The sequence below is a fragment of the Heptranchias perlo genome, chromosome 1 (genome assembly GCF_035084215.1).
Source record: "Heptranchias perlo isolate sHepPer1 chromosome 1, sHepPer1.hap1, whole genome shotgun sequence".
Lineage (NCBI taxonomy): Eukaryota > Metazoa > Chordata > Chondrichthyes > Hexanchiformes > Hexanchidae > Heptranchias > Heptranchias perlo.
The window spans coordinates 182,639,423-182,666,330 of record NC_090325.1 but is presented as its reverse complement, the minus strand read 5'-3'; the positions used below and the strand labels follow the sequence as shown (position 1 = coordinate 182,666,330).

Sequence of the window (26,908 nt, the reverse complement as noted above, 5' to 3'; positions counted from 1 at the left end):
GTCCATCACCGGCATCTCCACATCTTGAATGTAGAAGATTAAGGGTGATCTAATTGAGGTGTTTAAGATGATCAAATGAGTTCATAGGGTAGATGGAGAGAAACTCTTTCCTCTCGTGGGGGAGTCCCGAACAGGGGAGCATGACCTTAACATTAGAGCTAGGCCTTTCAGGGGTGATGTCAAAGTACTTCTTCATACAAAGGATAGTGGAAATCTGAAACACTCTCCCCAACAAGCTGTTGAGGCTAGGTCAATTTGAAAATTTCAAAACTGAGATTGATAGATTTTTGTTAGGCAAGGGTATTAAGGGTTACGGAACCAAAGCGGATACATGGAGCTAAGATACAGATCAACCACGATCTAATTGAATGGCAGAACAGGCTCCTATTCCTATGTTTGTCTTTCCTCAGTGGTAGAGGTCATAGGGGAGGGAGGTGCTGTTGAAGTAAGCTTAGTGGTACAGCTGATCACTTCAGTCAAGTAATGGATAGAAGCATTAAAGAAATAAAACACACTGAAGAAACAAAGGACTTGTGAATTGCTGAGGCTATAGGAGGCCTAAGAAGAAGGTGAGAAAGTGGGAGAGAAAGAAAACTTGAGGATCAGATTTCAAATTAAAACAGACTTGAAAATAAAATAGATGCTGGCAAAGTACAGCAGGCCCACCAGCCCAAAAAGATTTTTTTTAAAAAAACAGATGAACTGTGAGGGTGCAGCCCACCCCTCTGATCCCTCTGCCAGAACTGTGTTCTGATGAAGGGTGTTCTCTTCCCCCACCCAAAACACTAAACCATTTCCCCGCTGGATACCGACAAACTCACCTCACATGACTAGCAATCCCTGCTGTAAAGGTAATGGAGGATAAAGCTTAAGTTAGTATTCACACCAGAAGACTGCAAAGTGCCCAGGAGAAACGTGAGATATTGTTCCTGAAGTTTATGTTGAGTTTCGTTGGAACAACGTAAGAGGCCAAGGACAGAGGTCAGAGTGGGAATGAGACGGGGAGTTAAGATGGTAGGCCACAGGGAGCTTTCTGTTTATGCCTTAGTTTTTCCCCCTGCCCTCCCCCTTTTTCAGATACTAATGATATGCTATTCAACTCTTTTTCAGTTCTGATGAAGGGTACAATCCTGAAACAGTTTTTCACCCCATCACTGCCCTGATTCAGGCCCCACCTCCATTCTCTCAAGTTGGAGGGGCATAAATTTGTATAGTGTATGTAGTGTACAACTGGTCTAGTCATCAATTGCCAGATCTAGTTCAACCATGTCCAGCATTATCATGCCTCTCCTCACCAAAAACAGCCTATGATGCCATGATTATCCTGAAGCACAAGAACTTTTTCCATAACCAATTGCCTCCTTACACCCTCTCCCTCTTACTGAATGACCATAGTAAGACCGATAAATGCATACACAATTCATTTTGGTAAACATTTGATACCGTTCATTATGTACTTGCTATTTGCCAAGATCAGAGTGCAAAGAGATACAGTTGATATGTAAAATCATAATAGTCACAACTACTTAAAAAGCGATTGTCTATACATCGAACTTCATCCTTGTAGTGCCTTTGTTTGAAATAATGTAATAGATCTTTTTCAAAGCAAGAAATTCATTTGAATATGAGAGATGTTTTTTACTGCAGAAATCCAGCTCCCTTTGCATCAGAGTCGATCAGAGTTTGTAGAGTTACAGAATACTCTGCATCACCAGTTGCACAAAAGGTTTCCCAGGGTTAGGCGGTTCTGGATTGGCTCCCTGGCTGCTCCAAATCATTGTTTTCACTGAAGCCACTCTAAGATGTTCCTTGTTAGTAAAGCCATGCAGCAGGCCATTAGAGAGGAGCAGAGGTAACTTTTCTTTATAAGATGGAGAAGTACTTTGAATAAAGAATATTTTCCCAGCCTTTCCTTTCTCTTCAAAGAAATAGCCAAGCTAGTGATAACAATAGTTATTATGAAAACGTGCTCATGTAAACCTCTGTAGCTATAAGCAGCTTTTTTGGATGTTGTGAAGATTCAGTATTTTACTGCAATTAAGTCGGAATAATTTTGTTTGCCGTACAAGCATTTGGCAAATTTAGAGTAATCAAAAAATTCAAGTGTTGCTGTGTCGGTTTTGGTTGATCAGTTGTAGGATTTCAAATGTCTGGTAGTAATTGTGGCAGGATGTTTAAAATAATTCAATTTCTAAATTCTACAGTATTATTGAATTTTTATCATTGTAGGTTGTTGAGCTTCAAAACAGGTTGTCCGAGGAGTCAAAAAAGGCAGACAAAATGGAGTTCGAGTATAAAAGATTGAAAGAAAAAGTGGATACTCTTCAGAAAGAAAAAGATGCAAGTTTCATTTTTCAGTTCATTTTAGATTTTGGTAACAAATTCTGACCTGAATTTTATTTGAAACACAAACCTACTTTGATAAACAATGGCAGATTATTATAAACTTCACATTTGTGTTGCATTTGTTTCAAATAATATTATACACCTTTTTCTTTACAACCAACCTACTGAAAGCTCTTCAGAATTACAACAGAATTTTTTTGAAAGTTACTTATCATAATTTTCTGAAAGTTATTTATCACAATGTTAGCCTTATGCTCAAAAGTGAAAAGTATTTATAGACTCAGGAAATTGAACTTATTTTAAACTCACTTATAAGTAAACAAAGTTTCATAATGTTCTAAATCCAAATGGTATTCTGTATCTTTCTAAAACTTGAATATTTTTACAGAGGTTAAGAACAGAGAGAGATTCCTTGAAGGAGACTATTGAAGAACTGCGGTGTGTTCAAGTGCATCAAGGCCAACTTACAGCCGGTCTGTAGTAAAAGCTTTATTTTCATTTTGCTTTGGATTGTCTGCTAAATTACATGGTATTTAATGCATGCGATTGAATCCAGACAGCATAACATTGAGAAATCTTTATATTTCCCACAGGACTTATCCCGATGAACAGTCAAGAGGCATCGGACAGTTTAGCAGCAGAGATAATAACCCCTGAAATCAAGTAAGTAAAAGATGTGTTAACTTCTTAAAATAAGAATATATTTTACTTCAAAAGCAAATAACATGATTTGATGTGAGTCTGAAACGCGATTTAAGATGAATCAGGTATGCTGCTGTGCTGTTTCATTATTCTTGTCGTCTAGCAGCTCTGTACCTTTAATTTCCGATCCTCTTATCTCTCTAATCTGTCAAGTCTTTTGGGTTCTGTTTTGATAACGTCAGTACTATTTGCAACTATATAATCACGGAAGATTTTATTTGCAATATTGATAGTTCTCAGGGTGGTTGTAAGCTTGATATTCTCGGCGTGTAATGCCATGCAGGAATTAAGTGAGAATAGGTGACATTATCTCCATGTACGATGAACAAGCTATTGAGCTTTAGTCTTCATGTGGTCAAAACTGGCTATACAAAAATCCATGTTTAGCGAATGTAGCTAAAAAAAATGTATCTTGTACACCACGTTCCTTGTTGCTCTTTTATGCCCCAGTTTACTACCATTACAAAAGATATGCACATTAATACTATATGCACCCAATTTAATCTTAAATGAGAAGTTTATATAAAAATTTACCTGAGAGACTGATGGATTGTTCTAAGCTCAGGAGTTCTGTGCTTGGATGGGGATCTGCAGCGATATAGTGATCCTAGCGGAGCCCTAAAAGCTTACAACAGAGAATAAAATAAATATATTCCTATAAGGTGAAAAGGGGATACATCGAAGTAGAGTTCTGTGGATAAATAGATTGAAACTAAACTGAAGGTTAAGAGAGACATATGATAAAGCTAAGGCTAACAATATTGAAGGTTGTAAACAATTTTACAACACCAAGTTATAGTCCAGCAATTTTATTTTAAATTCACAAGCTTTCGGAGGCTTCCTCCTTCCTCAGGTGAACGTTGTTGGAAATATTGAAGGTAAATGATGAGGAAAATAGAAAGTCTATTATGGTGGTGAAAAGGGAGATTAGAAGGGCCAGAAGGGAATATGATAAAAGATAATCTAAAAGGAAATAATCATAGCTTTTATAAGCAAATAAAAAGTAAAAGAATAGTTAGATAGGGTGGGATCACTCATGGATGAAGGAGGGAGTCTGATTGTGGAGGGTGAAGATATGGTAGTGATGGGTAAACATCTTGCATTGGTTTTTACAAGTAATGGTGGAAGTGACAATGTAGGTTTGCTACAGGAGGATATATAACAATTAAACAGCTGTTATGAATTTGGGTCTTCAGATATCCACTCTGATTTGGTGGTGTCAGTCATTCCCTTAAGCAATTCAATTGCCTGCTTGTTGTAGTTGACTCCCACTGCCCTGTCTACCAGCAAAATAGTGGACCCAGATGTGTAACAATGAAACTTCCTTATGTTATGGACCAGATCTCCGTATCTATTATCATAGAAACATAGAATCTCTCAGCACAGGAGGCGGCCCTCCGGCCCATCGTGCCTGTGCCAGCTCTTTCAAAAAGCTCTCCAATTAGTCCCACTCCTCTGCTTTTTCGCCATGGCCTTGCAATTTTTTCCTTTTCCAGTATATATCCAATTCCCTTTTGAAAGTTACCATTCAATCTGCTTCCACCACCCTTTCAGGTAGTGCATTCCAGCTGATAACAACTCACTGCGTAAAAAAATTTCTCCTCATCTCCCTACTGATTCTTTCGCTAATTATCTTAAATCTGGTTATCGACCCTTCTGCCAGTGGAAACAGTTTCTCCCTATCTACTCTATCAGAACTCCTCATAATTTTGAACACCTTTATTAATTCTCCCCTTAACATTCTCTCCACATTCTTCCTTCCAAAATGCATCACTTCACACTTCTCTGCATTAAATTTCATCTGCCATGTGTCTGCCCATTCACTAGTATTTCTTTCTTTACTCTTGTATTGTCTCATTATTAATCTTTTATTTTTATTAGGAATTTTTACAGTTATAGTATATAATATATTTGAACATAGTTAATATGTTACATTGTTTCATATATAATCAATATCAGCAGCTTGGTACCTAGTTTTTGTAGAGTGTGTGTGTGTGAAAAATCTGCATGTGTTGTGCATCAAAAACAAATATACAACAATTACAAGGCCATGGAGAAAGAGCAGTGGAATTTGTTCTGGATTGCCCTAGCAAAGATGCAGCACAGACATGATGGGCTGAATTTGAACTTCTGTGGTTGATTATGTTTTGTGAATTAAGTTACATAGTGTGCGTTTGTGTAGTTTGACATTATATTCGTGCTCTAGGGAAAAACTTATCCGGCTGCAGCATGAAAACAAGATCCTGAAGTTAAACCAAGAGGGATCAGATAATGAAAAGATAGCTCTGCTACAAAGTCTACTAGAGGATGCCAACAGAAGGGAGAGTGAACTGGAGACAGAGAATAGGTAGGAAACAGTCCAATAATGGATGATTTGCTATAGGATTTATTCACACCAACTCAGAAGATGTACATTATGTAATGGTGGAACTATGTAGCGGTTATCAAAGAAAAAGCTTGATGTGTGCTGAATAAGCCACTGATGCAAGCTGTATGCTGGAGCTGTTTTTCTGCTCAGTTACTAGGGGGGAAAATTGGATAGGGCCGCTTTTGGGTGCAGTTAGCATGATGTGCTATTACCCCACGTCCAATAGCCCCTGCGCAGGCAGGACGCAAGTTTCTGCCCACCCTAGGACTTACGTGCAATCACCGTTCCATTCCAGGCCTTGCATGTGGAATCAATGCAGTTTGCACTTTCCACCATCAGAGGGAGCTCAATCTCTTAAAGGGAGGATGTTTCTTAAAAATTTCTTAAAGGTAGCTGGTACCTGTTATTTGCTGAAAATAACAGTCTACTGTCTGCATGGAGTCTGACATCGCACACGTAAAACACAGATGCAGGTCCCATTCCCATAATTACACACTGATGAGTTATGTTAAAACATTGAATAAAGGTTGTGCACTACTAAATCCCACATCCTCCAATCTGCACGCCAGACCTCACCAATCTGCCAATCTGAGTTGGTACCAGGCCAGCGAGAGTGCATGCACCAAGGTCTGTAGTGCATGCTGATGCACTAGAGACCTTGGTGCAAGAGGTGGACAGAAGGAGGGACATCCTATATCCGCAGGGTGGGGGTGGGCGTCTCCCATTTAACGTGGAGATGAGGAGAAATTTTTTCTGAGGGTCGTGAGTCTGTGGAACTCCCTTCTCCAGAGAGCGGTGGAGGCAGGGTCATTGAATAAATTTAAGGCTGAGTTAGATAGATTCCTGATTAATAAGGGAGTCAAAGGTTATAGTAGGTAGACCGGAAAGTAGGGTTGAGGTCACAATCAGATCAGTCATGATCTTATCAAATGGCAGAACAAGCTTGAGGGGCCAAATGGCCTACTCCTGCTCTTAATTCGTATGTTCGTATGTAACTACTGTTAGGGGGCCTATAAACTACTCCCACCAGTGTTTTCTGCCCTTTGTTGTTTCTTCTCTCCACCCATACTGATTCTACTTCCTGATCTTCCAAGTCAAGATCCTTTCTCACTACTGTCTTTATGTCATCCTTTATTATCAGGGCTACCCCCCTCCTTTTCCATTTTGTCTGTCTTTTTGAAAAGTCAACTACCCTGGAGTATTTAGTTCCCAACCTTGGTCACCTTGCAACTATGTCTCAGTAATGGCTACTAGATCAAACCCATTTATCTTTGTGCCATTAATTCGTCTGTCTTGTTACGAATGCTTTGTGCATTCAGACAAAGCGCCTTTAATTTTAACATTTTACTATTTTTCCCTGATTTGACCTTATTCACCTGAGCACTATCACCATTAAACACACTGTCCCTTCCTGACGCACTCTGCTTATCTTTACCCAAATCGCTACACTGTTCTGTGGCCTTGACTATTCTCTTTAGATTTATAAATTTACCCTTACCTGAAATCTCTCTCCCCACCCCCCCCCCCCCCCGCCCTCTTTAATTTAAAGCCCTATCTACTGCCCCAGTTATTCAATTCGCCAGGACATTGGTCCTAGCCCGATTTAAGCAGAGCCCGTCCCAATGGAACAGCTCCCTCTTTTCCCAGTATTGGTGCCAGTGCCCCATGAATTGAAACCCCTGTCTCCCACACCACTCTTTGAGCCACGCATTTAACACTCTGATCTATTTGTCCCTATGCCAATTTGTGCGTGGCTCAGGTAGTAATCCAGAGATTATTACGTTTTGAGGTTCTGCTTATTAATTTGGACCCTGGCTCCTCAAAATCCCTCAGCAGAACCTGATTCCTAGTTCCTAGTTCTACCTATGTTGTTGGTTCCTATGTGGACCACGACAACTGGATCCTTCCCCCTCATGCTCCAAGTTCTCCAGCTGTGAGGAGATATCCTTAACCCTGGCACCGGGCAGGCAATGCAGTCTTCGGAACTGCCAGTCGCAGCTGCAGAGAACAGTATCTATACCCCCTGACTATACTATCCCCTACCGCTACCACATTCCTTTTTGCTCCCCCCACTTGAATGGCCTCCTGTACCATGGTGCAGTGGTTAGTTTGCCCATCCTCCCTGCAGTCTTTGTTCTCATCTACATGGGTAGCAAGTATCTCGTTCCTGTTGGACAAGATCAAAGGCTGAGGCTCCTCCAGCACTGCATCCTGGGTCCCCATACCTGCCTGACTTGTAGCCACACCCTTCTGTCCCTGACCACTGAACGAATCTAAACCACTACGTAACCTAATGGGTGTGACTGCCCCCTGGATTGAAGTGTCCAGGTATAGTCAGGGGGCTAGATACTGTTCTCTGCAGCTGCGACTGGCAGTTCCAAAGGCTGCGTTGCCTGATGCATCGCAATGTCTGCAGCTTGGACACCAGCTCAACAGCTCTGAGCCGAAGTTACTCAAGTTGCAGACACTTACTGCAGATGTGGTTGCTTGAGATCTCGCTGGTTTCCATCAACTCCCACATGCTGCAGTTATGACACACCACCTGCCCTGCCATCTCTGTCTAACCTTATTTTATATATTTAAAGTTTTTATTCACTTGATATTTTTAGTTTAATTAGCTAGTTATTTTATCTACTTTAGGTTATTAATTTAATAAAGCACTAGTTATAGTTTCCCTGCTCTTAGTTTAATCCACTGCCTTAGCTTAGAGAGCAAAAGAAAGGTAATACTCACCAGCCAATCACCTACCTGCTGTCCTGTGATGTCACTTTTTGATTTCCCAGGGCCGCTCTCTACTCCCGCTTTATGTGTGGGCCATTTGCCTTTCTCACCCAGGGCCGCTCTCTGCTCCCACTTTGTGTGGGCTGTTCACCTCTCACACCCAGGTCTGCTCCTGCCGCTCTTCACTCTCACTTTGTGTGGGTCGCTCGGCTCTCACACCCAGATGGTTAAGGCCAGGAAACTGGAATTTGTTCAAGAGTCAGAAGAGTCGCGGATGTAGGTGGGTAGGGTCTGAACAAGTGAGCAATAAAATAGTCAGGATCAGATGAAATAAGTTCAGCTGGAGAGGAATAGGCTGAAACTTGACTGTGACAGTCTTGTTTGTGTATCTTGGATAGGATCTAGAAGTGGACTGTGTGGGGTTTGAGAACTAAAGCTGTAAGGGGAGATCTCCAGAGATGAGGTCTGTAACTGGATGGAAAACGATGGCTTGATGTTCAGTTGTGTGTCATGGTCCTCCTGTCATACAGCAATAGAGCCCTCTTTGTCAGTGGGTTTGATAATGATGTTGGATTTGACCTGAGAGTACGGAGCACTGCAAGTTCAGATGGAGATAGACAAGAGTGAATGAGGGGAGCGGAGAAACTGACACGGCCAATATCATACCAGCAGTAAACAGTGAGGGGGATAGTAGCAGACTTCAGGAGGACACAGAGACTGGTGAAATGGGCAGACACATGACAGATGAAATTTTAAATGCAGGGAAATGTGAAGTGATGTATTTTGGAAGGAAGAATGAGGAGAGGCAATATAAACTGGTACAATTTTAAAGTGGGTGCAGGAACAGAAACTCCTACGGGTTCACGTACACAAATCTTTGAAGGTGGCAGGACAAGTTAATAGGGCTGTTTCTAAAAAAAAAAGCATATGGGATCCTGGGCTTTATAAATAGAGACATAGAATACAAAAGCAAAGAAGTGATGCTAAACTTTATAAATCACTCGTTAGGCCTCAGCTGGAGTATTGTGTCCAATTCTGTATATCACACCATAGGACGAATGTGGAGAGGGTGCAGGGGAGAACATAAAGGGAGCAGCAAGACCTTTTTATAAGCACATGAGAAATATAAGAATAGTTGAAGATGGAGGGGGGTGAGGGCTGGCCTTCACGGGAAACCAGAGTTAGAAAAGTGGAGACATGAGCTAAGATGTAGAGCAATGTGAGGTTGCAGGGGTAGGGTAGGATTTTGAATTTATTGCATTGGAGGACAGGAAGGCAATGAGAGTCCTTAGGATAAAGGTGATGGTTCAGTGGGACTTAGTACAGGATAGGATGTGGAACCCAGAGAAATCAAGGCTGCCATAGGTGTGAACAAGCGTTATACCACCAGAAAAATTGCCAATGTATACTGAGTATTGGCATCTCCAATTTGCACTGGTTTGAACCAGATACTTCACTATCTCCAAAGGGCATGCAGCTACCAATAGTTGCAATTTTATTGAATAGGAAATAAGCACAGAAGACAAGAAAGAAAGACTAGTGTTTATATAGTGCCTTTCACAACCTCAGGACGCCCCAAAGTGCTTTACATTGAATGAAGTACTTTTGAAGTGTTTTAATGTAGGAATCGCGGCAGCCAATTTGCACACAGTAAGCTCCCACAAAAAGCAATGTGATACTGACCAGATAGTCTGTTTATCAAGGCAAAACAAAAGTGTGTGAGGGAGAACAAAGGAGGTGAGAGAGCACATGCTGTGATGGAACAAAAGAGTAGGAGAAATAGTACAACAGAGCAAAAACGGCAAAAGAGAATGAATTAGTATGCGTAGTAGGGAGGTGATAAAATGCACCGGGAGCAGTGGAAGGGAGGTGAGGCAAAGAAGGATGGTGGCAAGAGAAGGGGTAACTAAACAAGGGTAGCAAATGGCATGGGAGGGAGAGAAAATTGCATCTTCTTAATTCTTCTTAATTTTTTGTTAAAAGGCTAGCCAATCAGAGGATTTTGGAAATACAGTCTCAGGTTGAGGAACTTCAGAAGGCATTACAAGATCAGGGCTCAAGAGCAGAAGATGTGAGTGCACCTACAACGCCAGAAATTATTTTTAATAACATTCTCATTTCAATGTCATGCTCACAAGCTGCATGGAATGTTTTAAAACAAGCTTAACTAATTGACAGCAAGCCTTTTCAAATGGCTTGAAATCCTTTGCTTTCGCCATTTTATTTGTATCTGCAATTTATTTTCTCCCCTTTTTCAGAATCTGATGTCATGCAGCATGCCAGTTGATAAGGCAGGCATCAATTGTGTGCATCATTACTAGAGTTGCTGTGTTACCTATCCCACTAATAGGTTATGAGAATGGCATGGAGTAACTCCACCTCAGTTTCTTTCCCTTTTAATAGCTCTGGTTTAGCTCTGCACTACCTCACAAACTGGCTGGGAACTGAAGCTCACTGCAGGGAAATTGCAGGTACAGGTCCATGACATGCCACCTTAGCCTGACTGCTCCAACTATATTGTTTTACTACAAATATCTGACCATGGCAAAAGGAGATTGCTTGATGATGGCAAAGGAACAACGCTACTGCTCACTAACCAATGATACAATAAGGCGCAGTAGCTTGTTATAGATGAATTATGATATTCTACTTACTGTAATCCAATAAAAGTTCGAGATACGTTCATTGAATACTTCCAATTTTGCAGTCAAATTCTAGCAAAAAAAAGTTTTTAAAATACATATTCTCAGACAGCTGCGTTTATATTACTGATGAAAATTGTTAAGAATAAAAGGATAGTGAGTAATTCTGCAAGTGTCCGTCTAAAAGGAAGAATTAAATTTGTTTTTAATTCTTCTGTATAATCAGTAATGAATTGTTGGGTTGCCTTGGAGGAGGTCAAATCAAAGTTTAATTTTTTTTTGTGCAAACGTCGACGACCCATGATTGCGGATGCCTTTATTAATTTATTTCTCAATTTTAGACTATGCCAAGCAAGCAGCAGCACCAAATCCAAGCAGGGCAAAATAAACTTTCCTGAAAGGTGCAGAGCACCTGGCAATAAAGTAATTTTTGAGGACGGGATTCCAATTTTTAATGGAGGGCTATTTATCATCATCCCTCTAAACATCACATGGACCCAAGGGCTCATGAGAACTTCGATACAGGGACAAAAATTGAGACTCCACAGAGCTACATAACTCGGGGCAAAGAACCTATTAACAGACTTTGCAAGCGGTGGGGGGGGGGAGCACTGCTACTATTTATCTGTTATTCTATAGCAGTGGAGACTCCAGGGCTGATGAATACTCAAAAAAAATTTATGTTGCACGGAGGTACAGACCAGAAGGCAAGCAACTTTTTTTTAAACTGAGAAACACATTTAAACTAAAGTATTGAAAATACCTGTAATCTGGAACTCTTTGCGGGAGATGCCTGTGTTTTGGAGAGACCAGAGTAGGGAATCGGCCGGAGAGGATTAAGAGGAATGCTACAGCGCTATCAATGGAGAAAATATGTATTGTGGGCATTAGCTAAAAGTGAGTTACATGTGAACTGGTGTCCTCCTCACGCCCCCAAGGGAGCACACCTCCCAATTTGGGAACCTTTGTCCTAGTGTAATGGTTTATGTTCTTTCCTTGAACATATTGAAATACTTTATGCCAAAGACTAGCAGACATCAGTTTGCAGTAGGTATTGGAAAGTAATTTTCTAAAATGGCAGATTCTAAATCTTAAAAGTGACATTGGAAAAGATTATGTTCCTTATGTTTTTCCTTTCTGTCTTCCATTCGTAGTTTCAGCATTAGCCAGAAACGCAGATGCTGCTCCGCATAATAATCAGAAATGGCAGCCTGTACGTTTTTCATTTCTATAAATGTCATTTGTGTTTTAGTGTGGAATCTGGAAGCCACTCATATGCTTGAAAACAATGTGGATATTAAGAGATATGTATGAATAAAGTTCTCCAGATCAGGAGAGATGATGGAGCTGCTACTGATATCAGCTGAGAAGACAGACAAAACATTCATGTGCCAGAAATTAAGAGGCTTAAACTTTTTCTCGTTCATCTGTTACTGAAGAGTTTCTTCTACTGGCTGGTGTTTTTGCTTCCTACTAACATATTATCTCTGTTTCTTGGCATGGCCGTCTGCTATAGGCTATTGTGAGTATGCCTTCATTTAAGTAACATCTTACATTGCTAACTGCCAGCATATACTAATATCAAACAGAACTATTAAACCTCTGAACTTAATTGCAATGTTAATACAGTTATATTAAACTTTGATTTTAATGTTTTGTACACTGAGTTGCATGTGGAGCTTAATTTTATCTTTTATGATTGTATTTTATATTTTTATATCTTTTTGCAGTCAATTCTTCTGAAAAAGAAACTGGAAGAGCATTTGTAAGTAATTTTTGTTTATTTTTAACTTGTGTCAAAAAGAGCTGACTAGGTATTCTGTCATGGGCAAAACAGGGCACCCTGTAATTTTTTTAATTTAAAAAAAAACCTCTTCTTCACACCCCCCCCCCCCCCCCAACAAAATGCTCATTAGGCTGTGGGAATTTCTTTTGAAAATTATTCCATCGATGTGGGCTTTCAGAGTCAATGAAATAGAACCTCTTTTGTAAGACATTTCAGCAACTAGAAGGCCAAAATGGCTGCCAATACTGACTCTCCTATGAGCTTCCCCTATCCTTGGCAGGTCATCTGGGAGGCAATCAGGCTAGGTGGCATCTTCTCCATTCCACTTTGACAGATTGACAAAGGCATGACAGTGTTTTGTGGCTGAAGGCATGTCTGGTCTCAACTATCTCATCCCCTCAGCCAAGGAATTGGGATGCATTACAAATAAAAGTCAGAATTTTTTTTTGAGGGGCAGGAGAAACCTCAATAGTAGACTGCAAACTGCAAAACTACATAAGTGGGTCATTGTTGATGTTAGGAGCATGGTATATTGCCTAGGACTGATTATAGATTTTATGTCTGCCAAACAAAACCGTTAGTGCTCTATTAAGGTGGCTCATTGTCCTATAAGGCCACTCAGGGTCACATGCAATGTAAGAAAGTCATGTACAAACCTACACTTAGTGTTTCGAGCATGGGGGTAGGACAAAAAAGACTCACCTGTCTTCCCCTTCCCTGCCTACAATGCACTTCACATCCAATCGCTGTTATCATTGTCACAGCTTCCAGTGGGTGGGAGGTTATAGCATTTTTCAGTAGCTCATAATGTTTGGGTGAAAGAAATAATGTGGAATGATTGTTTCCTTTCTTTCAAAATTGGGTTTTACTTTTTTTTTTAAGTGGGCTATTAAACCACTGTGCACAAGGTGCATTCTGCAAAGATTGCAATGTTGCAAATTCTGAGATTAATGGAGAGGCGATGATTTTTTATTAATCTGGTGAAATCCGATCATCCTAGGTATAGTCTTACCACTATATTGTTTCAGGACCATTTATTGCATTCTAGCAATGGAATGCAGAATCTTAGGACCATAGGAATATATAGAACTGCAAAAGACCATTGCGGTCTATCTATTTGCTCCCAAAGTACAAAGGATTCCACACTGTATCCCTAATATTTCTCAGTTCTTTCTTTTGCCAAATAACTATTCAGCTCTTACTGATACTAACTCCTTCAAGTGTCTCCTTAGGCAGTCTGTTCCACACAATTATCTTCTGTAGAGTAGTTAAATCTAAACTGCCTGTTCATCTACTCCATCTAAAACTTTAGTCAGAGTTTTGTGATTATGTCAAACAATTTATTAGGGTTTAGTTTATCAATATTGCACAGAATCTTGAAAAATCTGTAAAGTCTTCCATGATCTTTTTTCCAGAGTAACCTCAGTCTCCCCTCAAACGTCAGAAGCCTAATCCCAGGTGTCAGTTTCACTACCCTCTGTACCATCTGCAAAGCCAGGATGTCCCTACTTTAGTACTGTGGCTGGAATTGTGCACAGTGCTCTAGTTTGGGATTGTTATCCCTTGGAACTTATGTTCTATCTCTTGCTGTACGCTCCAGGATTGGTTTTTTTTCTGTTACGATTTTTTCAATACTTTTTTTCTCATGAAAACATTCTGATGTCTGTTTCTCTAAGCAGACGGCGCCCTTATGATCGGAACGTGCATTTTTTTTTACTTTTGCATTGATTTAGCATAACCCAGGTCTCCTGTCAATCCATAAGGTGGAAAATTTCAAACTCAACTTATTTTGTACACACCAACAGTGATCAAGTTAGAAGATTTATGGAAGCAAAGGTGTAGACAAAATACTATAGAACCCAATAATCTAAATAAATATATATAAATATATATTTTATCTTATTAAAAATCTTGTGTCGGTTCACATATTTCCTGTACAAAACCTTACTTCCTGTCGTTACATTTCTCATATATTTGTCAACTTCTAAATTCCTATATCCACATCTGTATAACATATTAAAAAGCTTAAGTCTGCACGTACTTCTGGTGTACAGAATTTTACTTACCGTTGTCATGTTTTTATCACTTTTTAATGTCCGAAATAACTTGAACCAAATTGGAAAAAATGACACATTTCACAATTGCATAATTAAATTTATCTGCTGAATTGTGTTTGTCTTTTAATACCTTCATTCAAGTTTTTACTTGAAGGATTCAGCTTCCCCCAAAAGCCTGAGCTTGATATTTTTGCCCAGAGCTGTGACATTGAACTGAATTCTTTATTGTGCAGTCTGAGCATGTGCAGTGTACCTAATTTCTCAGAATGCGTTAATACCATTAAATAAGCTGTAATGATTAAATATTTTTTGTTAGCTTCCAGCAGTTTCTATTCAGTTGTTTCTCAAAATTATTTGAGTAAAAGTAGAGAACAAATTTCAAAAGCTTTTTGCAGGTAAATTTATAATCTGTTTTTTTCAAAACAGAGTCTGTGTGAGAGAGAAAAAAATGACCACTGATTACATCCCTGTTGTAACTTTTGTGTTCTGTAAATTTCAAAAGGGAATTAAGTCTTTCTTCGTGCTAATAATTCAGTTTTCAAAAATAACTGTTGAATTTTGAAGCCAACTAATTATTTCACCTGCGTTTTGTTGACCGTTAGAAATGGTTAAATCCTTTAATTGCTTACACCTATGAGAGAAAAAGGCAAACAGAAAGAGTGTCTGATTTCTGTGGGGTTTTTTTTTAAATAGGTAACTCTGAAAGCACCAAAGTCTCTGAGGGGAAACAGATAGGAAGGGAGGGTAGGAGGGGGAGTAGAGAAAGAAAGGAAACAGGTTGAGGGTGAGAGGGGCCTGTGGCTTTTCAGCACCCACCTTTGGGGAAAGTGAGTGGGAGTGGAAGGGGGAGTTAGAGTGAGCCGAAGGAGGGGGAAGAATACAGGGATTGAGTGGTTAGGTTGTAGGGATAGTGATGGGAGTGAGAAAGTGAGAGGAAATGCATGCACAGGTTTTATTACATTACAAGCTGTTATCCTGCAGCGGTGCTCATGGTAAATCAGCAGATATACTGAAGTGAGACAGAAGGCAAATGTGACACTTACAGGAAATGTGTGCTATACTCAACATTTTTAGTATATTAATATTTATTCTTCTTCCACATACCAAAAATCCAACCTACAATCCCTTCTGCTTGAATATTATGTATTGATTATCTTTCTTTTGGAATTGATTTGATTTATTATGATATTTGTCCTGCCGCTTCAGGTGAAACTGCTGAAATGAGTCAACCAAGGCTAGTATAGCAAGGGGTAACTTCTAGGACAAATGTTCTAATGTCTAAAATATCTTAAATGTATATAGCCTCTGTCATAAATTCCACTACCCCTTTTCGTGTGTGGAAAATATCCTAGTCAATCCACCTAAATATGTAACAGAATTGACAACTGGTGTATATTTGAGAATAAGCCCTTAAAATTGCTTCATTCTCAAATGTTCATGAAAACTTGTGATGGACTTTTCATAGAACTTATTGCAGTAATTTGTTTTTAAGCACTTCAGTAGTGTAATTTCAGTATTGTATCATTATGTTGGATTTTTCAGGGAGAAGCTGCATGAAGCTCACACTGAGCTTCAGAAGAAACGAGCTTACATTGATGACTTGGAACCAAAATACAATAACAGCTGTAAGTCTTTTTTCAGTCTATAAATAAATCCACACATTAATCATTTTCACCTTTTATCCTTGCTAACTTTATCGAAGCAATGTCTTCCTTAAAATGTATACATGCTCAAACTCGAGCATTTTGCTGATACCTATCTATCATATAGCATACTAAAAATCTTATGTTTACATGCAAATCCTGTATTATTGAGATTCTTTTGGTCATTCTTTTGTCAACTTTTCCCATTATAAATTCCTCTGTTCACATTTCCCATTCAATGTTTCTATATCAACTGGTTTCTGTCACTGTCGTTACAGGCCACTACCCCCCCATAAATCCCTCAGTGCTTTCTTTAAAAAAATTCAGTTGCTAGTTTTTCTTAATAACTGAAATTTCTAGATGTTTTAAACAAAATTAATTTTTTTAAAAAAATCACATACTGCATAACACAATTCAATTTATCAATTGTCTTTTAGTGCCTTCAAGTTTAAAAACTTTAATGAAGACCTCAGCTTCCCCCAAAAGCCTGGGTTTGGACTTGATATTTTTGCTCAGAGCTGTGACTGCTAGCTGAATTCACATTGTAGAGTCTGAGGATGTACCCAGTTTACCAGGGTGCATCATTACCACCCAGTTAGCTAAACTGCTTGAATGATTTTCTTTGGCTTCTAAATTTTCTTTCAAAATTATTTTAAGAAAAGCTGAAGGACAATTTTCAAAAGCTTTGTTCAGTTAAAAGTAATCTGAGGGTGTTTTTTCAATGTATGTTTTAAAAAGAGAAGCTGCCTGTGTATGAGGGGGAAAAGGTATGTTGATTACACACTTACAACTTTCAGGCAGCATATTAAACTGAGATAGAGAGATAGGGCTCGATTTTAAAAGTAAAAAAACGGGTGGGTTGGGGGCAGAGGGGCATTGAAAATTGCCACCATTTCAGACCTGCCTCCAACCCGCCCATTTCTGGTTTTCATGGGGGCGGCCAACCTGCTCCCAGGAGGCGGGTCAGGCCTTAAAACCTTTCAAGGAGGCTTCAGGCCATTTTTCACTAATTCCCAATTTCAATCCCAGGGGGCTGGGATTCCTGGGCCTTCTGATTTACTCCTCATAAAAGGAGGCGAGAAGGCCAGAGACTTTCAGGTTGGTGCCTAGAAAGGCACAGCTTGTGGGCCCGGAGGAGCAGGAGTGCTTCCCACAGGCCCAACAAGCCTACCTGCACCGACCCTGATCTTCCCCCTCAACGATTGCAGAGCCCCGCGATGACCCCCGATCCTGGCCCCCCCCCCCATCCATACAAACAAAGACTTACATGAAGACGTCTTCTCCCTGGCTGGTCTCCCGCCTGACTGAGACCAGACGGGAAACTGACAAAAAAATAAGACGTCCCTACATCAAAATCATAAGGATGTCCAGGAAACTCTTACTAATGGGCTTCCTGACCTCAAATTGACCCCCCGCCCCCATACTGGCTCAGTTTTAAAATTGAGCCCATAGTATCTATCTCCATCTTAATTTTAGTTGATTTTTAAAAAAAAAAGACAAGTTGAATTTTGAAGCAAACAAAGTCTCTAATTATCTCATCTGGCTTTTGTTGGCAGAAAATGTAAAATATTTATTTGCAGATACCTCTTTTGAAAGTAAACAAAGTCTCTTTGAAGGAAAGGGATAGGAGAGAAGGTGAGGAATGAAACAGGGTGACAAGCATTTAGTTTGTCACCTCCTGTCCTTCCAGGGTGTGTGGGTGGAGTGGAAGGGGTGAGGTAAGTGAAGTGGAACAAGGTTGAAGATGATGTACAGCACAGCTGTTACGGTCAGACTCAATTCAATCAGTAGAACTTGTGCGTAATAAAAATAGAGAAGGTGCAACTTCCCTCAGTGGGTTGCATTACTGATGTAAACAAGATGACTTCTGTCATCAAACATTTCTAATCTCCTAGTCTTAGCGAAAGCCCTCACAGCTTTCTCTTTAAAACCACGACTGATCTCGCAGCATTAGCTGGACCCGACTGCCTGGTCTCTACCTCTGTTTTTCTCTCCCTTTGTTCACAGCCAGAAAGGAAAGCCTGCCAGAAACCCTCTACACAGTGCCTGGGTTCAGAGACATCTCAACACAATAAGCATGAGGTGTTTATAGATTACTGAGACAAACTAGCAAATTCCTTACTCTTACTACCTAGCATTTCCTGGTATATGCCCATCAGCCTCCTTCCAAATGTAATTAATTGGCTGTAAAGCATTTTGGGGCATCTTTAGGATGTGAAAGGTACTATATAAATGCAAGCTTGTTCATTTGTACTATTTCATCCAGTGCTCCAATTGTATGTTTTCAGGATTTAAAATTACATAACAAAACACAATGTAGAGCAAAAGACTAAGAAAAATGTATCCCTGGTCATTATGCAGACCAGAAGGATCTCTGGCAATTTGTACTGGGGTATCAGCAAGCAACCAGAACATTTCCAGGTCCCAATCTCTTCTCTAGCAACGCTAGTTTAGCAAGTGAAAGTTACCCCTTTGTTTAAACTGCATACAATAGACACGATTTTAGGTGATGCAGCTGATAGAAAGATGAAGAGAGTTGAGGGGATTCCAGTTTGGCATAGTGCACGGAATGCTTAAATTCATACAAATGTTAAGGATACGGGGGGTGCGGCAGCAGTGTGGACAGGAAATTTAAAGTGCTGATCTCCCAGGCTGCTAGAGGCAGCGCTTGAGAAAGGAATCGCCTATTTCGGGAGACTCCCGTCAGAAGTGGGAGGGTTGACAAGCTGCTGCAGTTGCACCTAGGATAGTGCTTCTGTCTTGAATGTGAAAGTTTAGGTGAAATCCAGCAACTTCTGTGCACCCAAAATGTTAACCCATCTGTGCTCTTCCTGTACTGACCGACCAGCTGTATATTTTCTGTTTATTCTTGAAATTAACAAATAGCTTCTTTTTTGAAAACTGCTGTAATTTTGCAATGATGTAAACTGATAGTAGTTGATATAAGCTAATTCAACTACTCTCCTTCTGCCTTATACAGCTCAAAAAATTGAAGAGCTTCAAGAGGCCCTGAGAAAGAAAGATGAAGATATGAAACAAATGGAGGACAGATACAAGAAGTACCTAGAAAAGGCTAAGAGTGTAAGTGCAATACCGTTGCATTTTCTTGAAGGGCTACCTGAAACCAGTACGTAGTCATTTAAAAGGATTGTTATTGTGATGGTTGTTGATTGAAAGTTTATTTTGCACAAGGGAGTTTAAATAAGTTGAGTTTAGCTGCGAATCCATATTAAAAGACATGAACTAGAATCAGTTATGTGAAGCTGTAGAAATTGAATTGAATTAAACCTGGTAATTTGTAGACTAGGACTAAAAAAAACTGTCCATGAAAGCTGTAAGATTGTCATAAAACCCAACCAATTCACTAATGTCCTTAGGGAAGGGGACCCGCCATCCTTATCTAGTCTGGCCTAACTGGTATCACGTATAGGCCAGACCAGGTAGTGGTTGCAGATGACTCCTGTCCCACATTTAGTGATTGATTCTTTATGCCCTCAAATTGCCAAGACAGGAAGAGAAGGGCAATAATGCACTTTTACTCTTTCACAATCCTCATCACAGTTTTACGTACCCCATAATTTGGTGCTATCAGGAAATTTTGATACTGTTTCCTACGTCCAGATCATTTATGTATACCCTAAATAAGAGCAGACCCTTGTGGAACATCATTCACTGCATTCTTCCGGTTGGAGAAACACTATCGTTTGGCCAGATCTTTGTTATAAATTTCTTATGGTTTCCTTGTTTGTTCTCTTTATGTGGGTGACACAGGCAAGGCTGCATTAATTGTCCATTCCTAGTTGTCTTCCTTCTTGTAACTTTTCAGTCCTTGTGGTGATGGTGCTTCCATGGTGGTGGGAATTCCACAATATTTACCCAGCGACGATAAAGGACTGGCGATCTGTGTCCAAGCCAGGCTAGTACTTGACTTGGAAATCATGGTGTTCCCATGACATTGATGCTCTTGCATTTCTAAATAGTAGAGGTCACAGGAGAGGAAGGTGCTGCCAAAGTAATCTTGGTAGATTGCTACAGTGCATCCTGTAGATAGTACATACTGCAATCACAGTGTGCCAGTGATGGAGGGGTTAAATATTGAGTCCAGTAGCAGGGGCACCAATTAACAAAGCTGCTCTATCTTATATGGTGTTGAGCTTCTTGAGTGTTGTTGCAGCTGCATCCATCCAAACAAGTTGTGAGTATTCCATCACATTCCTGACTTAAGCCTTGCAGAGGGCAGAGTGGCTTTTTAAATGGTTAGAAGGTGAGCCACTCATTGCAGAGTACCTAGCCTCTGCTCTGCTCTTGTAGCCACTGTTGATATTGCTGGAACCAGTTAAGCTTCTGGTCACTGGTGACCCCCAAGATATTGATGGTATGGACTCAATAATGATGGCGTGGTTGAAGGTTGGATTAGGGGTTGGGCTTTCTCTTGTAGGATGTAGTCATTTCCCAGGGACAAGAATGTTAACTGCCACTTGTCAGCACAAGCCTGAATGTTAGTCCAGCTCCTGCTGTAGGCTGGCATGGGCTGCTTCATTAATAGAAGAGTTTATGACTGGAGCTGAATACTGGAGTCATCAGTGAACAGTTCCACTCTTGACCTTATGACGAAGGAAAGGTAATTGTTGAAGCAGCTGAAGATGGTTGAGCTGAGGTTGCTGTCCTGAGGATCTTATGCAGCGATGTCCTAGAGCTGCAATGATTGGCCTCTGATGACCATAATCATCTTTTCAGCCACTGGATGATGGTGTTAAGCAGGGAATTATTTGGGTGCATGCCATCAGTTACTTATCCACAATGAGTTCTGCTAATTTTTTACAGAACTAATTCCTTTTCTACAGTTATCTCTAACATTTGTTCCATACCCTCTTCTAGTACACCTACTTTTTCACTTCTACTATCATTTCTGAAAACGATACAGAATATTTAATATCTCCACGATACCTTCATCCTCCACATTTCGACTCTCTCCTTCATTCCTTAACTATTATTTTACTTTTCATATGCTTATAAAATCCTGTACCATTTCCTCCTGTTATCCACAATTTTTTTTAATCCCTTTTAGCCCTTCTAAATTTCCTGTTCACGTCCCCATTACCCTATTTATATTCCCCCTGGTTTTCGTTAGTATTGTTAGTCCTAATTTTATCGTATACCTGCTTTTAGCTTAGTTTCAATCCGGTATTTATGCACAGAATTCTATTCTTTGATTTCACCCCCCCACCCCCCCCACCAACTTCACCTTTATAAGAATATATTTATTTTGTAATCTTTTCATCTCATATTTGAACACCACAAACAGTTTAATTGGTCATTTATCTCATTGTTGTATGTGAGACCTTGCTGTTTGCAAATTGGCTGCTATGTTTCTATACATTACAACAGTGACTACACTTCAAAAGTAATTAATTGGCTGTGAAGCCCTTTAGGATGTCCTGAGGTTGTGAAAGTTGCTATACAAATACTTCCTTTTTTTTAAATGATTTGTGCTTTCACCTACATGTCGCTCAATTCTTACTCCAATTTTTTGAAGGTTCACCCTTATTCTTTTTCCTGGTTCTCAACATTACATTTTTTGATATCCCTTGCCCCTTCTACTAAAGTGATTTTCCTTCCCTTTTTCTGATATTTTCTCTGTTTATTTCAACTAAGGTTTCTGTTTCTATTCCAAAATCTTTATTAATCCAGTTCTCCCTCTCTACTCTCAAATCTAGACTTTCTCCATACATCTGCTATATTAGTTTAAGTCCTCCCCCACTTTTATTTATTCTCTCCGCAAATATGTAGCCTTCCAGAAATAAATCCAATGCCCTAAGAATATGACCCCTGCTCTCCTGTGCCAGGAAGTTGACCTTCCTAATTTCCTAATCCTTCTCTCCTTAACCAGTTTACTTATCCAACATTTTGCTATTGGACAGTTCGAGTAACTGGTTGCCTGCACCTGTGAATCCTGACTCCCTTGCAGATGGTCACCCACTTTTCTCTACAGTATACCTGTGTCCTGAACTGTATCGCACTACTACTTGGGTGACGTAATTCTAGAAGAAACACCTCGTCCTCTGATGTTCCATTTGCTGCTCAAGCACAGAGATCCTCTGCTCCAGAGCCTCAATTTTCCAACGCTCAGTACAAATATGCTGCCTCTGGATGCACTAAGGATCCATGATGGCTCACTTATTACGCTCTGCGTACATCCCAAGGGTTCCCTGCACTGCCATCTCTCTCTGTCTAACTTAAGAATGATGTGGAGATGCCGGTGATGGACTGGGGTTGACAATTGTAAACAATTTTACAACACCAAGTTATAGTCCAGCAATTTTATTTTAAATTCACAAGCTTTCGGAGGCTACCTCCTTCCTCTTTCCACATCGTTCACCTGAGGAAGGAGGTAGCCTCCGAAAGCTTGTGAATTTAAAATAAAATTGCTGGACTATAACTTGGTGTTGTAAAATTGTTTACAATTAACTTAAGAATGTTTATAGCATCAGCCTGAACTTCCACTAGCACAAACTCTCAAAAATCCAACTTTGATTGATTACTTCACACAAATACTATCTGATGAGGCAAGGATCAGTAAGGAAGTGATGGCTCACATAGAGAGCAATCATGTCCTTTGATGGACTGTCCAAGCATCTTCAGAATCAGTGCAGTATCAACGTTGCCACTAAATTGATGTCGGTTGTCCTTACCAATTTCCTGTATGGATGTGAAGCATGGACACTCTGCAGTTGGCACATTCAACAGCTGGAAAGTTTTCACCAAAGACATCTTTACACCTTCGTAATGGATGACAGGACAAGACTAGTAACAATGAAGTAGTGGAACATAATAGCACCAGCATTGAGACTATGATAATCATTGTTCAGCTCTTTTGGGCTAGACACGCTGTTAGGATGGATGACGTATGGTTGCCAAAGCAGGTGCTTTATGGAGAACTGGTGGATGATAGAAGAAAGCAGGGTGGACAACAAAGGCGCTACAAGACACAATGACGATTTGCTTGAAGCTGTGCAACATGGTCATTGACTCTTGGGAAACCCATGGTCACTGACAGACGGAAATGGCATACTGAAGTGACAGATGGAGTGAAGGGCTTTGAGCTTTGAGCACAGTATGCCAGTATGGAAGCAAAACACAAGAGATGGAAGCATTGGCAACATCAGAGGGATCAACAGAAGAACCCGCCAGGAACGTGGTTATGTAGACAATGTCTATCGTATATTGGCTTGCATAGTCATCAACGCACCAATCTACCATGAACTTATGCTGCTTTCATTGTTGGCACTGCCATCCTCAAGTATGAGGGACACACTATATTACTAGTCTAACCTGATCATTTCCCTAAACTATCTTAGTTTTCAGTGGTCTTCCCTGTTCTTTGCTACAAACATAATTATGTCAATAAACAAAATATGCTTTAACATAACTACTCTCTCTATTTTAGGTTATCAGAACCTTGGACCCCAAACAGAACCAAGGAGCAGCCCCAGAAGTTCAATCTCTGAAAAACCAGCTGCAAGAAAAGGATCGAATGTTGCATTCCTTAGAGGTATTGCACTTTGTATTTGACAAAATTTTATCAGTTAACTCAGCCTATAACTGGATAGGCTCCAGTTTCATAGCCACACATTATTCTGAGCAGATGGGATCTGTTTTCAGGAAGTAAGTTATTACGTACCTTCATACATTCTCAGTTGTTTACACTGCTGTCTACCTTTCAGCATTGACTATCATTACAACAATTTACATTTATATAGTGCCTATAACGTAGCAAAATGCCCATTGTGCTTCACTTTTGTGGATTGCATTCAAGCAAGAGTAGGAAGGAAATTAGGGAAGTGATTCAGTGAGGTAGAAGAGAGAGGTTTTGAGGAGACTTTTAAGAGTGGGGAGAAGTGTAGCATGCAGAGGGATTCAGGTAGAGTTCCAGTGTGTGGTTGCAAAATAGCTAAATGGTAGAGTAGAGGAAGAGGAAAGCACATTAAACCAGAGTTGGAAGAGCAGATAGTTTCAAGTGTGGATGTGGTAGCTGAGTCATTCTGGTACTGTATTAGCAACCCAGAGTTCGTAAATTCAAATCCCACCATGGCAAGTTGCAAAATTGAATTCAATAAATCTGCTAATTTATGGGCTAGCACCAGAAATTACCATGAAAACTGCTGGATTGTCATAAATGGCTAACTGGTTCACTAATATCCTTTAGGGAACCTGCTACCCTTACCTGGTCTGGCTTACACGTTTCCCATTCCCACACTACAGGGCAATTTCAGGATAGGCAATAAATACAGTGGTGTATCCTGGCAATAAAAAGCCAGTGTCACTCACATCCTAGGAACAAAAAAAAATTGAGCAAGATTTGTGTCAGAAAGGATATGGGCAGCGGAGTTCTGAATAAGCTGGAATTTATGTAGGGTAGAGTGTGAAAGGGAAGTCATTGGTGAAGCAGAGTGGAGGTGATGGGGAGAGTTAAGCAAAATCACAGAGGTGGATGCAGGCAATCTTGGTGATGGAGTCAATGTGAGGTTTGAAGCTCGACTCGGAACAGCAGAACACTGAGGGTACTCAACTGTTAGGCTGAGAATGAACAGATATCCGATGGGGTATGTTATTGGGGGCTGAAGTGTGGAGCTTTGGGCAGGAACCAAACATTATGGCTTTGGTGTGCCAGCATCAGAAAGTCCTGACTTATTCATGACTTGATAAGAGTAGGCCATACGGCCCCTCGAGCCTGCTCCGCCTTTCAGTAAGATCATGGCTGGCCTACCTCAACTCCACTTTCCCGCCCTATCCCCATATCCCTATCCCCATATCCCTTGATTCCCTTAGTGTCCAAAAATCTATTGATCTCAGTCTTGAATATACTCGACGACTGAACATCCATAGCCTTTTGGGGTAGAGAATTCCAAAGATTCACAACCCTCCAAGTAAAGAAAGTTTTCCTCATTTCGGTCCTAAATGGCCAACAGAACAGCAGTAGCTGTGGAATCAAGGGTAGTGATGGTGTTACGAAATAGGGTCTGCCTTCTCTGGCTCAATAGCATTGGTCCCTCTCTCGTGGTCTGAGCGTTTTACTTTTATGGGAGTTCGATCACACTGCCATATATCTACCTACACGATTTGTGATCCTGGAAATGTAACAATAGCATCCCCATGTGATCTGGACCAGATAATCGTGTCTTTCGCGTGTGTACCTCTTAAATCTCTCTGGCAGACCAAGTTAAGACTAGATGAGGCAAAATTTGTTTGGATTGTTAAACTTTTATTCTGCAGTAAGGTGAATGAATAGAGCAATAGGTATGAGCAAATTCACTTAGTTCAATTGATCCAACTTATCTCCACATAGTAACATGAAAATACTGAATACACTTCACTAACCCACTTTGGTGGGTCGTCTTGCTTGACTTAAAACTTTGCTGTATCCTGTTTGCTTGAGTGACACTTTCATGTCTGTGTTCTCATTTTTAAAAGCCTTTCTTACTGAGTCAAAAAGTCTGTCCCACTTCTACTCACCTGCTCACAGGCCGACAGAGATCAAATGGTTTCCTAAAACAATGGTGAGAGAAAATACCCAACTGAAAATTGGTTGTTGTTCAGTCTCTGGGAGAAGAAACTTTCGATTGGCATTCTTTTGTCTGGGTATCTCTTCTGTTAAATTTGTGAGAATTGTTTTTAATTGTGACACATTTTTAAAACCCAGTATTAAAAATAACACTTTCCAAATCCGTTCTGTGGCAAAATGGTCAAAAAATACAGATACATGACAGGTGGTGAGGCACTATTGTCAGCATGCCTCATACTTGTGCTTACGGATAATGTCACAAGTGTAGGACATAGATGATAAATAGGAGGAAGTTACATACGTTTCTTTTGAAATGTTACATTTTTTCTAGAAAAACTAGCTAATTATAAACAATTTTAGCACAGAAAAGTGTTTTTTTAAATTCCCAAATCAGATTTTGTACTGAACTTGAACAATGAGTTACTGTTGGTATGATGGAGCTTCCCATCAAATCGATGGATGAGTCTCAGTTGCTATGGGAGAAGAGCCTGATCCTGGACACACACATACAGCCGCACACATTGCATTGAAAGCCGCATGAGGCAGATAGAAGAGTTGTCTTACGTGTCACAAGCTTGGCAGCCAGATCTCACGACCTCAAGTTCATTCAAACCGTCTTGGCAGACTTGCTGTCATTGTGGTCTATCAGTGGCTGTGTCTTCCCAGGTGTTGGGGTTAATATTGCAAGATTTATAGGTAGCCTTTGGTGTGTCTTTATAGCAATTCATCTGTCCACCTCTGTTATGATATCCATACTGAAGCTCGCTGTAGAAAACGACTTTAGGAATTCTATAATCAGGCATGTGAACGACCAACGCATTTGAACTTTTTTTATTCGTGTCCTCGATTCCAGTTATATTGGAGCAGTTGAGGATATCAGTGTTAGGCACTCTGCCCTGCCACTTGATGCCAGCGATACGTCATAGACAGCACAAGTGAAAATGGGCAAGTTGCTTGATGTGACGGTGGTCGCAGATCCATGACTCCGATCTGTATAAGTAGGGTGATGAAGACAACAGCTTGTTATTTAGTGACTTTTCTTGGCAAACTTTTGCTGGCCCAGCCAATCCAGTGGCGCATC

General features: G+C 40.3%; 2 protein-coding genes across 4 annotated transcripts in view; one reads left to right on the top strand and one right to left on the bottom strand.

Moving 5' to 3' along the window:
• The window catches only part of hook3 (hook microtubule-tethering protein 3), a 106,678-nt gene that overhangs the window by 65,176 nt on the left and 14,594 nt on the right, over window positions 1-26,908 (top strand). For both annotated transcript variants that reach the window (XM_067994353.1, XM_067994354.1), the window contains exons 12-20: window positions 2,230-2,340; window positions 2,735-2,819; window positions 2,940-3,009; window positions 5,255-5,395; window positions 10,121-10,208; window positions 12,510-12,544; window positions 16,165-16,247; window positions 19,246-19,346; window positions 23,713-23,817. In XM_067994353.1, the coding sequence (XP_067850454.1) occupies window positions 2,230-2,340; window positions 2,735-2,819; window positions 2,940-3,009; window positions 5,255-5,395; window positions 10,121-10,208; window positions 12,510-12,544; window positions 16,165-16,247; window positions 19,246-19,346; window positions 23,713-23,817 (819 nt within the window). The remainder of the gene's footprint in view (window positions 1-2,229; window positions 2,341-2,734; window positions 2,820-2,939; window positions 3,010-5,254; window positions 5,396-10,120; window positions 10,209-12,509; window positions 12,545-16,164; window positions 16,248-19,245; window positions 19,347-23,712; window positions 23,818-26,908) is intronic.
• The window catches only part of pigg (phosphatidylinositol glycan anchor biosynthesis class G (EMM blood group)), a 76,659-nt gene continuing 57,955 nt past the window's right edge, over window positions 8,205-26,908 (bottom strand). Inside the window, exons 13-14 of one of the 2 annotated variants that reach the window (XR_010964811.1) lie at window positions 26,392-26,817; window positions 8,205-8,428 (exon numbers count right to left, since the gene is read on the bottom strand). Coding sequence is in view for 1 of the 2 variants with exons in the window: in XM_067994351.1 (XP_067850452.1) it covers window positions 26,748-26,817 (70 nt within the window). In the remaining variant the exon portion in view is untranslated. Of the gene's footprint in view, window positions 8,429-25,515; window positions 26,818-26,908 lie in introns of those variants that run through there. The other variant, XM_067994351.1, reaches the window with a different exon arrangement.